This window comes from Ursus arctos, unplaced genomic scaffold (assembly GCF_023065955.2).
Source record: "Ursus arctos isolate Adak ecotype North America unplaced genomic scaffold, UrsArc2.0 scaffold_22, whole genome shotgun sequence".
In the NCBI taxonomy this organism is placed as follows: domain Eukaryota; kingdom Metazoa; phylum Chordata; class Mammalia; order Carnivora; family Ursidae; genus Ursus; species Ursus arctos.
In genome coordinates, this window is record NW_026622897.1 from 10,487,478 (window position 1) to 10,500,879 (window position 13,402).

The 13,402-nt window shown below is 38.8% G+C and overlaps 2 protein-coding genes across 2 annotated transcripts; one reads left to right on the forward strand and one right to left on the reverse strand.

Annotated features, from left to right (window-relative positions):
* Positions 1 to 1,422: 1,422 nt before the first annotated feature.
* Positions 1,423 to 4,262, reverse strand: CUNH11orf71 (chromosome unknown C11orf71 homolog). The gene has a single exon (XM_026505719.4). The coding sequence runs from the start codon at positions 4,074 to 4,076 to the stop codon at positions 3,678 to 3,680; it is 399 nt and encodes a 132-aa protein (XP_026361504.1). The 5' UTR covers positions 4,077 to 4,262; the 3' UTR covers positions 1,423 to 3,677.
* Positions 4,263 to 4,269: 7 nt separating this feature from the next.
* Positions 4,270 to 12,668, forward strand: RBM7 (RNA binding motif protein 7). Its single transcript, XM_026505717.4, has 5 exons — positions 4,270 to 4,505; positions 5,433 to 5,595; positions 6,228 to 6,315; positions 9,157 to 9,247; positions 11,151 to 12,668. The coding sequence occupies exons 1-5, from the start codon at positions 4,410 to 4,412 to the stop codon at positions 11,502 to 11,504; spliced, it is 792 nt and encodes a 263-aa protein (XP_026361502.1). The 5' UTR covers positions 4,270 to 4,409; the 3' UTR covers positions 11,505 to 12,668.
* The last annotated feature ends 734 nt before the right edge of the window (positions 12,669 to 13,402 follow it).

Here is a 13,402-nt window from a genome sequence, read left to right on the forward strand (position 1 = left end):
AGGCAAAGAAAACAGGTTAAATATCCAGGTAAATAAAATCCAGGTAATGAAAGTGATTACAGAAACACATTGTGAAGGTAAAATGAGCAGGACTTTGCATTTGAATGATCATAAGTAAGAAGGACAAGAAATAGGTGGTATGAAGTCATAGGTATGCAGACATACATTTGGTTGATAGGAAAACGAGAGTACTTTTCATGGGAATTGGTAGACTAAGCTGTACCTTAGTGAGATCTGGATACATTCACTGAAGGAATGAAAGATAACCAATTTTGCTCGCTAGGCAGCTGAGCCTCTGACCATCAGAAGTTAACTTACTCATCCTTCCTGTAGGACTTTCCTCCCTCCTTTCCTTTCCTTCCAAGTTACGCCTCTTTAGAGGTAAGGCTTATCATGAAATCCAGATACTGAGGGAAAGTCTCTGTGGCCTCTTTTTTCTATATCCCTAATGGGCATTCTTTTTAAGAGCTTTAGTGCTGATGAATAGAGGAAGTAAATATCCTAATAGAACCCCACTTCAACACATGCTAGTCAGTTACTACGATATGATAAATATGAGACAATAAAAAACAAATAGGAGTTTACAATTAAAAAAAAACTAACATTAAGTATTGATTTTTTGGGGCTGTTTTTTGTATTACTCTCAGAAAAAATGCATCTATTTTAGAATGTCAACATGCTATCCTTAACCACTGATGTTAAATAAAAATCCATTTTGTACACTAACATTTTTAATGACATGGACTGCTCTTGGGGAAACTTTGTCCCTACTTCAAGTTAATTTCATTGACAGCTTTACGTTGGTTCTGGTTCCATGAGATGGTCTTTGTGACTCTAGGAACACATTGTAACTTGGACACTAGCGCAGATGCTAAGAATAAGGAGAATTTAGATATTCATTGGCTCAGATTTAAAATGATGCAACATTTATGTGAACAAGGTCTCCTCCTGTCAAACAAAGCACAATAAACCATACTATTTTCTTTTTTTTCCCTCTGGCACATGTATGCTATTATTCAAAGCCCTGCTCCTGATGATCTCACACCTAAACCAACAGAAATAAAGTCACTCCCTTTGGGTCTTCCTTTTCTCTTGTGCACTTTTATGCCAGACTTTTGTTTCTTCATTTACAAATCTCAGCCTTTCCCTGAAGCTAAGAAATATGTTTTAAAGGCATATTTAATGCTGTAACGTCTCTGAGGGTTAGATGGCCTAGAACAGCCTCTAGTTATGCCTGTTGCCTCAGCACAGTTGTTAGCACCCTCTTCCACTCTCAAGTGTTCTGGTTTGTACAGTAAATATGGTCATCCTGTGTATTATACCTCATTTTCCTCTTCTCATCCTGTTCTCCACTTCCAATTTTAACAAGTTTATTTAAAAAAAACTTTTTAATCTCTTTTGACACTACCATTTCTTTCTCTCTTTTTTTTTTTTTTGTCTGTTTAAGATTTTATTTATTTTTCAGAGAGAGAGAGTACAAGCAGGGGGAGCAGTAGGCAGAGCAGGCAGAGGGAGAAGCAGGCTCCCCGCTGAGCAAGGAGCTGGATGTGGGACTCGATCCCAAGACACTGGGATCATGACCTGAGCCGAACAAGTTTATTTTTTAAAGTACAGAATTATTGGTTAAATGGGGAGGATCTAAGAAGAACATATAATCCTATTTCATACTTGATAATATTCAGCCTCTCTCTGAACTTTTTAGCTTAACTTATCTTACCTTGTGAGGTGTTATTTTTCACTATTAGGCTTCTCTCAGTTTTATGAAAACACTTCTTACCTTCAGCCTTAATTTATTTATTATTATTATTCCCAGTCTAAAACTCGTAACATATAGATTTGGGATTCCTTTCTCAACTACAGGTTTTGTGATGTCCAGTCTAAGGCATCCATTGTATATTATGAATTAACCTTTTAGATATGTGGAAGAGTATTAGATATATGCTATCCTTGGGAGAATTGAGAAAAGAGTTGCTCAAATAACTTTTTGTATGGCGTGGTTCAAATGAGGAGACTGGGAGCAAGGCTGCAAGGCTCTATCATTGACTAGCTGTATGGCCTTGGAAACTACTTCATCTCTTTGTGCCTTTGTTTCTGAGCAATAAAATGAAGTATGATATCTCCTTTATGGGCCATTGTGAGAATTAAATGACATATATAAAGCTCCACCAAAGCAGAGATGTTATTGATCTTGTTCACTTTATTCTAAAAGCCTAATACAGGGCATATCAGGCACAGTATAAGTTCTCAATAAATATCTGAATAAATAATGAATAAAAGCCTCTACAACATTGCCTTACACATAGCACTCAAAAAAAAAAAATAGCTGTTATTATCCTTTCAACCATTTTTTCTATGACCTGTTCCAGATCTCTCACCATATTAATCACTCTCTTATGGAAGCTCTCTGATTTGCCAACATTCTTCTTCAAATGTGGTTCTAACAATTCAGTACTGTGTGGTGTGTGATAATTTTGCTTTATCTGGTCATAATTATACACAAGAGTCCACTGAGAAAAACCTAGTCTACCTGCTTACATAGAGTTGGCACTTGAAGAACCCACTAACTTTCTTCCAATACCGCCCTTTAAACCTTAGGAAATATATGGTTAAGAGAATAAAAGTATCAAAAAATAAGGAGTGATCAGCCAGGTAAGAGAAGAACCAGGATAGTACAGTAGTATGGAAAGCCATTGCAACCTGGGGTATTGTTATCACTGCACCTAAAAAACAGTCCAGTGTGGTGATTACCTATTGATTTATTAGCCTCCCTATCTAGAATACATTCCTTGACTGTAGTTTATCCACAGTGCTCACCACTGGGAAGATCTTCAAATACTGTTGAATGGTTGAATGAGTAAAAATAAACAAGAACGTTTGAGGAAGATGCTATAGTGAATTGATGAACAGCTTCCTAACAGGAGACTGTGAGCCTAAGTTACCCACCATTGTATTTCGGGACAACAGACTAAGATTAAGGAACCTGGGGCTGAACGCTAATAATAAAATGACAAACGGAAATGTAAAAACTCATTTGGAGACTTTGGCAAAAAAAGAAATGAAACTGGTGTAATAATATGAAAAAGCAGCAAAGTTTAGGTTTGCTTTTGTTTTTAGTGTGACTGAGACTGGAGTTTGTAGATACTCCTGAAAAAAAGGGGAGGGAGATGGAAAAGGGTTGCCTTGGGCCCTATGGAAGAATATGCCAGGGGAGTAAAAAGAAGCATTTCATTTTCACCAACAAAAGTAAACTTAACGGTAATAGTGTGGGGTAGAGAGGTAGAGAGTTAAGCAAGCTTCAATCACAAGTCTCAAAAGTAGGAGAATCTGCCAGGGTGGGAAGTAAGATTTGTGGAAAGCAGAATTTGGGTTCATTGTTGGGATGGCGTGCACAAAGGGTGAAAAAATGATTGCTGGCCTCTGGGGGGGGGGGGTGGCTCAGCTTTGTGACTAAGATCTCTTCTACCTCCCTCCTGATCTAATTATTCTGGCTGCCTAAAACCATCGGAATTCAGCAGTAAGTACAATTTTCCTCCGTACTAAGCCATATTAACAAGACTCCTACATGTTTTTATACTAAAATGAAAATTCATCCCTCTGGAAATAAGACTGCCGAGGCCACCAAGGAAGGATTTTAGAGAGGCCTTGTTTATGAGCGAATAGAGGGGCAGATGGAGGTATTAAGCCGACAGGCGGGCTGCGATAACACTTCCAATGGCAACCAGCCGCTGTTGCAGCAAGCTCCTCAGGAGATCCAGTTTAACCCCGGGGGTCGGATACGGTGAGAATCTGGTCTGGCGGCTCCGGTTCCGTCCATCAGGTTCCCTTCCCTTTATAAAGCGGGTCGGGCTCCGGCCGCCCCCACTCGCCCGACGGCTCTCGGTACGAACGTTTGGCCTCACGGCCTGCCGAGCAGTGGGTCCTGGAAAAATAGCCTCGGGCCTGGCAACGAGGAAGCTGTCTCCGGAGACCATCGCCAGCGCTAAGGCCGCCGACGGGCTGAGGTCGCCGTGGGACGCCCGGTAGGCCACCCTGGTCCTTTGATCGCCGGCGGACAGGGACACATTGTTCAGGGCCATCTTCAAACACTGCCCGCAGTGTTTGTTACGTCCCTTGGTCAAGGCGGGCCCTTCGCGGCTCCACAGATCAGTCCAGCCCGTCTCCAGCGCCGCCACCGCCTACACTTGAGGCCATCCCTAAAGCCGCGGCCTGCCGAGGAGCCGCCTTTCACCGGCGCTCTCCTCGCGAGCATGCGCAGCGCGTCCGCGCACGGCGGCGCCGGCCGGGAGCGAGCGTGATTGACGTTTACGTCCGTGGCGCCCGGGAGGGCGAGGACGTGGGGTTTCCGAGAGTGCGCAGTGAGTGCGACGGCGACGACCCTTCGGCCTTTTTAGGGAGGGGGCGACGCTGAGATGGGGGCGGCGGCAGCGGAAGCGGATCGCACTCTCTTTGTGGGCAATCTTGAAACTAAAGTGACCGAGGAGCTCCTCTTCGAGCTTTTCCACCAGGTCAGCGGCCGAGAGCAGGCTTTTCCTTTCGCTATGCGGCTCCTATACGGTCCGGCCCGACGGCCATGCCCGCCTTCTTGGGGAAAGCGGGGCTGTGGGTCCGGGCGCCCGACGGGTGGGCCGCTTGGGGCTGGAGGTCCACCGGGAAAGTGAGGCTCTCGCTGGGTGTCGCTTTATGGGAAGAACCCTAGTCAGTTCACTCAAGGGTGGTGGAGGCTTCCTCAGGGAAGCATTCCCGAGGTAATGATTCAAGGATCCTAAGGGGCACGGTATGTGTGGGTTGTTCATGGAGCAGGGCTTTTTCCTGTCCCTTTGCTCATCTTCCTTCCCCTTAAGGCACTTTGTCTTCGGTTTATCTGGCTAATCAGATTTCAATTGCTCGGTCAGTATATGTTTTCCACCGAATTTTTTTTTTAATTGCAGCGTTAAAATATTTAAAAGACTACTCCATAGAAAAGCAAACGTGTTGTTTCTGTATTCAGTTCTGCGTTAAAATGTGTTAAAAATCCAGAATTTCTTGTTCTTTTCAGTTCTAGTCTCTAACAACTGGTAATATTTGGTTAATCAGTACAAAAGTGAATTTTTAGCCCAAAGAAACCACTTTCTCTAGCTCTTGGTCAACGTTACCCGGAGTGGGAAAGTGATGGATGTTGGTCACCTTGTTAAAAAGTCATAAAGCACTATGAAATGTAAACTGAGTGACTGTGTCCAGTTCCTTATGGGCTTCCTTCCCCAAATAAATTAATCAAGTGTTCAGTCATATCTGTGGAATCTTTAACTGAGTTGGAAATCCCTATGTGTCCATTTTTTAGGCTTTTCCTGGTTACATTTCTGTTGCTTTTAAACTTCCTAAAATTTGCGTATTTTCTTGAAATTGCCTCATTTAAATTCTGAAGACTTTTTTTTTTCTTCCTTTTTTGTTTGTAGGCTGGGCCGGTAGTAAAAGTGAAAATTCCGAAAGATAAGGATGGTAAACCAAAACAGTTTGCGTTTGTGAATTTCAAGCATGAAGTGTCTGTTCCTTATGCGATGAATCTACTTAATGGAATCAAACTTTTTGGGAGGCCCATCAAAATTCAATTTAGATCAGGTAACTGTTCAGTATTATTGTTTGGGGAGAGGGTTTTTTTGCTGCTTTGTTCTTTGTTTTTAGTTTTATTATTCAGTTTTAAAGAACCTCTTGGATGAAAATACCTTAAGCTTTGTGGATAGTAATTTTTATATATCCCTGAAACTAGATAACATTAACAATACGGATTTTGAAAGTCATTTTAAAATTGAGTTTGGGTTACTGAAAAGAGCATAAACTTTTTTGTTAGAAAGACTTGGGTTTGGGTTTGTGCTCTGAAAGGAGCAAGAATTGTTTTTTAAAAATACTTTTCCTGGCTGCTTTGTGATTTACATTTACAGGTTTTGATTCTGGATCATGTGAGGATGAAACTTTCCATGTTTCCAGTTAAAATTTAGTGTGGGATCAGAATATTATGGCCAGATTGGATATTTGTACATTGGATAGTACTTATTTGAACCCTTTGTTTTGGTTATATCTGATATTAAACACTTACAGTTTTCACGCTGATGAAACTGTAAAGCGGTCAACTGAAATTTGAGGTTTTCTCTTGTAGCTTCTATCTACCTTTTTAGCATGATTTGGGGTAGAAGGGATAAAATTTCAACTTGAGTTTTCTATCAAGAATAATTTCTCAAATTACTTCATTTTAGGAAGTAGCCATGCCTCTCAGGACGTCAGTTTGTCATATCCTCAGCATCATGTTGGAAACTCAAGCCCTACCTCTACATCTCCTAGCAGGTGATATTTTGTTAAAAATCATTTATTGGAAATTTTTTTCAGGTAGTGATCTCAAAACATACTGAGTGATTTGTTTCCTTCTTTAAGCGCCTACCTCTTTATTTTTCTGCTATATTATTTGTGTTATAATTAGGTATTTATTTTAAGGGGACTGCAGACAGACGTATATAGTAACCCTAAAATAGATACATATGTACCTATAATTACACTCATTTGTGAGGACATTTACCCACAGTCACATATTTAATGTATAACTGAAAATTTCCCAGAACATTACTTATTTTCTCTACTTTCATTATACTCTATTTTCTATTTTATTTTCTTTTAAAAATTCAAATTTGTTTTGACCACTCATTGGTTGTTACTTGCAATTTAAAAATACCTATCAGTAAACAGACTAGTGAACTAAGAGTTTATAGAATTGGATTCTAGGGCTGCCTCTCTGATTGAAGATTTGAAGTAGTCTCATTTCTCTGGTCCTGTCCTTCCATTTGTAAGAAAAAGCTAAATTGAATGCCCCCAGAGTCTCTTCCAGCTACTAAGGGTTAGAAAAGCTACCATGTTTATACAAAATAATTTTATTTGCTTTGGGAAGCGTGGTATTTTACCAGGGACATTTTTTTCCTGGTTTATCAGTATAGACCTATTGATTAGTCATATTGGGCTTCATTCAAGAAAGAGTCAACAAATATCTGTCATGTGTCAGGTTCTTCAAGTCCTTTGTGTTTATGGTCTTATTTCTCACAGCAGTCTTAGGAGGTAGGGATTATTGTTAGTTCTACCTTGTATGTGAAGGAAGTGAGGACTGACATTAACTTGCTCAAGTTTGAACTGCTCGTGAGCAGTGGGCTGGGATTGAAACCCAAGCGTTGTGACTGAACCCCAGCCCCTGTCATAGGCTGCCTAGTGAAGCTTAAAAGTCTACAGGAAGATGATAGAGAGATAGATAGATAGATAGATAGATAGATATGTAGTGACTACCTGTTTAGTAAGTTCTCTAAAGAAAGCATAGAACGCGCTTGGAGAAATGGTATAAATGAATAAGGAACTAAAAGAGGCCAATGTATCTAGATCATAAGGAAGGAGAAATGGAGTAGTAGATGATGTTGGTGAAGTAGAAAAGAGGGTCTTTCTTATAGGCCATAGTTAAGCTTTGGGAATTTTCTCCTAAAAATAGTAGAAAGACATTGAAATGTTTTCAGTAGGATAGGAACAGGAACAGGTTTGTATTTTACCAAGTTGTTTGGTTGCTGTGGGAGAATGGACTGGAGGGGACAAGGCTGAAAAGAGACCAGTTAGGAAGCTATTGATAGCAAAGTATTGGTATTAGTAGCAGGATAGCAAGGGATTTATTAGGATGAGGTTGTTGGTTTGGATTAGGGTGGTGCCAAGAGCCAGAGCGAAGTAGCTGCAGTATGAAAAGATAACTGGAAAGTAAAATTGCAAGAAAGAATGAAAAAGAGTACCATCTTAGCAGCTTTTCTTGCCAACTGAAATTGTGTTTAAATACTTCTCAGCACATTTGGAACTTGAAGCATCTCAAACCACTTTTGGAGACGCTTCAAAGGTATCTCAGGTAGAGGGAAAAGTTTACCTCCCTGAGAATTTCTTTGGAAAAAAATATACAAGTAAATAAGTTGTTTTTAATTTAAGGCTAGAATGCACATCATTTTTGTCTTCTTATAAGGAAATTTATACTCTTTACCCCTTTAATGTACACATATCTGACCTGATTTAAGAAAACCCAAAATGAAAAGATCTAAACTATGAGACAAATCAATTAGTGATTTGGTTCTAAATATTTTAAAATAAAATTAAAGTACTTGTTAAAGTGACTTTTCTCTCTTTCTTTTTTTTTTTTTTTTTTTTAACATTTTATTTATTTATTTGACAGAGAGCGAGCGAGAGAGGGAACACAAGCAGGGGGAGTGGGAGAGGGAGAAGCAAGCTTCCGGCTGAGCGGGGAGCCTGATGCGGGGCTCCATCCCAGGACCCTGGGATCATGACCTGAGCTGAAGGGAGACACTTAACAACTGAGCCACCCAGGCGCCCCTAAAGTGACTCTTTCTGTAGAGCAAGCTACTTTTTTAGGAATTGAGGAATTAGGTGTGATTCCTTAAAATTAATATCCTATTTGTGTTACAGAACCCTTAATTCCTTGCTCCCCCAGACCTGTTCCTCTTCCCTGTCACAGTAGATGTCTACGTAATTGCTCAAGCCAAAAATCTAAATTTTATCGTTTATTTTTCTTTTTCCCTCATCTGTCATATCTAATCGACCAAATCTTTTTCATCTTAGTTTTCAGCCTAGACCTCTGCACTAGTCCTGGGATTGACAGGTTTTTGTTTTTGTTTTTTTTCCTATGAAGGGCCATATAGTTAATGTTTCAGACCTTGCAGGCCATACTTTTTTTTTTGTCATTGTAACACTACATAGATAAAACAGACACAGAGTGTTAAAAAACGGGATTTGGCCCACAGGCTGTATAGTTTACTCACCCCTGTGCTAATTGTTCCCTCAGCTGGAATGTTTTGCCTCCAGGTAATCTTGTTACTTAGTTTTCACTTCAAATGTGTCCCCTTTTTAGAAAGACCATCCCTGACCAGCAGAGCTAAAATAGAACCCCATCTCTCTCCCGTTACTTACTTTTTAATCAATTATTATATCACTTGTAACAAGGTGACGTTGTTTTACTGTCTGAATCCTTACCCTTAGCCATGAGAGCAGGTGGATACCTTTTCTTTCTTGTTCATTCCTATCTTCCACACTGTGTCTTATGATTAGTATATACAAATATTTGTTAAATCGTTGATCATATGTTGGTGTTCTTATTTTTCATAGGTATGAAAGGACTGTGGATACCATGACTCCATCAGTACAGATAATTCAGAGATCTTTTTCTTCTCCAGAAAATTTTCAGAGACAAGCAGTGGTAGGTTGATATTTCTTTTCTTTTCATTTTTCTTTTCTATTCTTTTTTTTTTTTAAGATTTTATTTTTTCATTTGAGAGAGAGACACAGAGCACAAGCAGGGGGAGGGGCAGAGGGAGAAGGAGAAGCAGAACACTTGCTGAGCTGGGAGCCAGACTTGGGGCTTCATCCCAGGACCTGGAGATCATGACCTGAGCTGAAGGCAGATGCTTAACTGACTGAGCCACCCAGGCTCTCTAGAGGTTGTACAAAAATGTTTACCAAAACTCAGACATCTTCAACTTGAGCTTCTAAAAAACCCCAAAAAACTTAGAATCTCCAAATAGGGGTGCCTGGGTGGCTCTGTTGGTTAAGCATCTGACTCTTAATTTCGGCTCAGGTCATGATCTCAGGGTTGTGAGATCAAGCGCCATATCCAGCTCTGCAGTCTCTCTGCAGATTCTGTCTCTCTGCCCTGTCCCTACTCACACATGTGTGCACATTTGCACACGCTCACTGTCTCTAAAGTAAATGTTTAAAAAAATGCTCAAATGATTCTTAAATAATGTTGTAAGTTTTAGTGAGACTAGCATGATCTCTGTAGGTTGATCACCCATTTTGATTTTCACTGGGCTGAAAAACATTTAACAGATTGAAGATAAATAGAACTGCATTTCACATTTGTATTTTTCTTCAGCTGTTGTTGTGGAGGGGTGTATGTATGTGTCTCAAGGACTGGAAATTTATTCTCTGATACTCTTGCAATGTACGCTGAAGGGCTTCTTACCTGACATTTTCCTTGATGCTTAATAACTGTACTTGAATATATTGATTTGAGTCTTTGACCAGTTTTCTCTTGATTTCCATTTTTTCTGTAATAATGAGACTTCGACTAGGCTCAAAATTTGCTGTGTGTTTTACTGTTCCATCTTTGTCTCCAGTTTTTCATATTTTTCATTTTGTCACCGAGTCCTTTATTTTTTCTTTTTCTTGAATTCATTTCTTCTTTTTTTCTTTGGCCACATCACAATGTTGGCTTGTGACCTGTCAACCTTCTACAGGTCTGCAAAATAAAAATATAAGTGAAATAAAGTAAACTTGAGGGACCAATATAGAGGGGTGTCAACTTTTATGTACATACCACATATTTTTCTCATGGTGTAGGCTATTTAAAAAAAGTCATCACTGGCTAGCACTTATCCACAGGCAGAATTTGGGGACCACTGGTTTGTACTTGTCTCCATTTTCTCCTTGCTAGCCCATCTCACACACTGTTTCAAAATGAATGTTATAATCCTGTTTTGCTTATCTTCCTGGTAATTTGATTTTTCTATCGTTTGCAAGATAAAGTCTGATTTCTCTAGCCTAGTTATGAGGCACTCCCATCGTCTGATGCCAGTAAAGCTTTCTAGCCTAACTGTCCATTATTCACTGCTTATGAGATCTGTAATCAGTCAGAATTCTTGCTATTCTACAAACTTGTTCTGTTTCCTTGTTGTCTTTGTGCAATTTCCTTTCCTTGGCATACTTCCCCCTTAAAATATTCCATCCATACTTTTAATACTTAGATAATATGCCACCTTCATGAAGCCTTTCTTAGTGATCCTGAGCTCTTGGCTCTTTGTGTGTTCATCACATAATGATTTACATTATAATCATTTATATCACCTCTTCCCGTCTAAGTTGTATTCTTGAGGGCAAGGAGTATTAGTAATGTACAAATACCTTGCGGGTTATATGTAGGAATGAATAAAGCCATTGTATTTTTTTTTACTCCGAATTCGGTTTAACCTAAGATCCATCTGGGCAAGAGTAATTTTGCTTTTCCATCATTATCTGTTTGGTTCACCGTGACTAAATACATACTGGCTTTGATACCTAGAAATACTTGCAGTTAACATTTCCTTCTTTTTCTCTATTCTTAGATGAACAATGTTCTGAGACAGATGTCCTATGGTGGGAAATTTGGTTCTCCACATCTGGATCCATCAGGATTTTCCCCATCCCATAGTCATAGTTTTAACCAGTCTTCAGGCTCCCAGTGGCGCCAAGATACACCATCATCACAACGTAAAGTCAGACAGAATTCTCATCCCTACATTCCGGATAGACATTATAGCCGTGAACAGCGTTACACTGATCATGGGTCTGACCATCATTACAGAGGAAGCAGAGATGACTACTTCTATGAAGATAGGAATCCCGATGGCTGGAGCCATGACTATGAGAACAGAAGAGACAGTAGCCGAGATGGAAAATGGCGTTCATCTCGACACTAACAAGTATTAAAAGGACGATGTTATTATAGGGTCATTCTAGGTCCTTTTGGCTAAATTGACCTGGAAATGTTTTGTTAAACTGTACAGAGCAGCTTTACAATTTGCCACGTTTCTTTATAAAGTTTTTAAAACCTCTAGCTACAGTCTAATACAGAAATAAGAGTTGGGGTTCCAGTTTTATTACATTAATAACCTTTCACCTCAGGGTTTTATGAAGAGGAAAGGGTTTTATGCAAAAGAAGGTGCCACAATTCCTAATCATTTTAGATAAATGAGGAAGGGATGTATTATATGGGTTGGTTGTATTATAAAGCAAATATTTTAATTATCTGTTATCTTTTTGTATTGCAAGAAGTTTCTTGTTAGTGAATCAGATTTTGGTGTGTATAATAGAAAACATTCAAGTTCTGATAGTCTGAATTGACTGTCAGTATTTTGTTAAATGAGAAAATGTAATTTCAGTGATTCATTTTACTAATGTTTTACATAGAAAGCTTATTGGTAAAGTTTGGGGATAAGTCATATTTGACTTCTTAGAGAATTTATAGTGTAAGTTCTGTGACATGGTCTTTTGAGTTTTACTCTGAACATAAAATTGTAAATTTTACATGCTATCTCATTCTAAAATTTTAGAATTTGCTCATTAAATCATGTTTGATGTATAACTGAAGTCACTCAGGAAGTTAAATATTTCTAAATGTATTTTTTTACATTAAAAATACAGTGTTAATATAAATCCCCCTTTTCAGGAAGAACACAAATGTAAATGCATAGAGAAAAATGGTAAAATGTTTTACTGAAACTATGCTTTTTTGGAGGAAAAAAAAGGTTTCTGAAGCCTTTTAAGTGCTGCCTCTATCACTCAAATTTTAAAAATTCTAACATTTTCAAAGTGCCCAGGACATGGGTATAAGGATACCTTTTATTATGGAGATTGTACAGGTTGCTTTTTTGTTTGAACATTTGAAAGAATTTAGTCTTAAACATTTTCTGATTTAAAAATTTTTAAATCTTGTTTAGCAGAAGTTTTGTGTATCAAGATGCTATTTCCCCTTTGTTGTAGAACTTGTTTATAAAAATATCATTCCTTGAAAAATTTTGATCCTTTTTAGTATTAACCACAGCATTTGTACTCTGTTGCTTTTTAATATATTGAAAACATAACAAGGAGTGCGCCTAATTTTGTTGACATCGCCGACTTTAGAGACATTGCGTACAGCATTAGCAACATGCTTCGGTTCAGTGGTTGCCTGGTGTTAAGAACGTCTGTTCTTAGAGCATCCTGAAGTACTCCTTTGTACATATAGAACTTAATATTTTAGAATCAGACTTTTGGTGACATGGATTATAGTTCTGAGCATTAGGAACTAGTTACCCTCCTTGAGAGTTCACATACTCTCACGTCTTCCCTATTTGTAAAGTGTATGCAGTTTTTAGGTAACCGGGGCTATTTACTCAACATAGCATTAGGATCAAAAGTTTCTGTTTGCTTTAGCAGTTTAATAGTAGAAGGATTTGTTTCTAATGAGCTTGTTCTCGCGTATCTTACCTGTATGACTATTTGGTAGCTTTTATAGAGATTCACAAAGATGAATTCTGCTTTATTGCAGTTTATCTGTGGGTCAGGTCTTTTCATATGGATTCATAGATAGTCCTGGTTCGGAATAATCTTTTTATTCTTTAATGACTTGGGACACACCCCTTTTGAGGTTCTAGTGAATCTTTTTCACTTCAGTCTCACCCAGTTGAGGGTAATTAATAAATGTCCTGTGTAAAGGGATCAAACAAGACAGCCTCAACAAACTGAATATAGTTAGATAATTCATGTAGGCTTGGGAGCTGCAGTAGAAAGGAAGGGGTGTTTCTGTGGGAGCACAGTTTCTCCGCATGTGTTCATG

Coding starts and splice junctions, on each gene's coding strand:
- CUNH11orf71 (XM_026505719.4), bottom strand. CDS start 4,076: ATGGCCCTGAACAATGTGTCCCTGTCCGCCGGCGATCAAAGGACCAGG.
- RBM7 (XM_026505717.4), top strand. CDS start 4,410: ATGGGGGCGGCGGCAGCGGAAGCGGATCGCACTCTCTTTGTGGGCAAT. Junction 6,316..9,156: donor ACCTCTACATCTCCTAGCAG/GTGATATTTTGT, acceptor TATTTTTCATAG/GTATGAAAGGACTGTGGATA. Junction 9,248..11,150: donor ATTTTCAGAGACAAGCAGTG/GTAGGTTGATAT, acceptor CTCTATTCTTAG/ATGAACAATGTTCTGAGACA.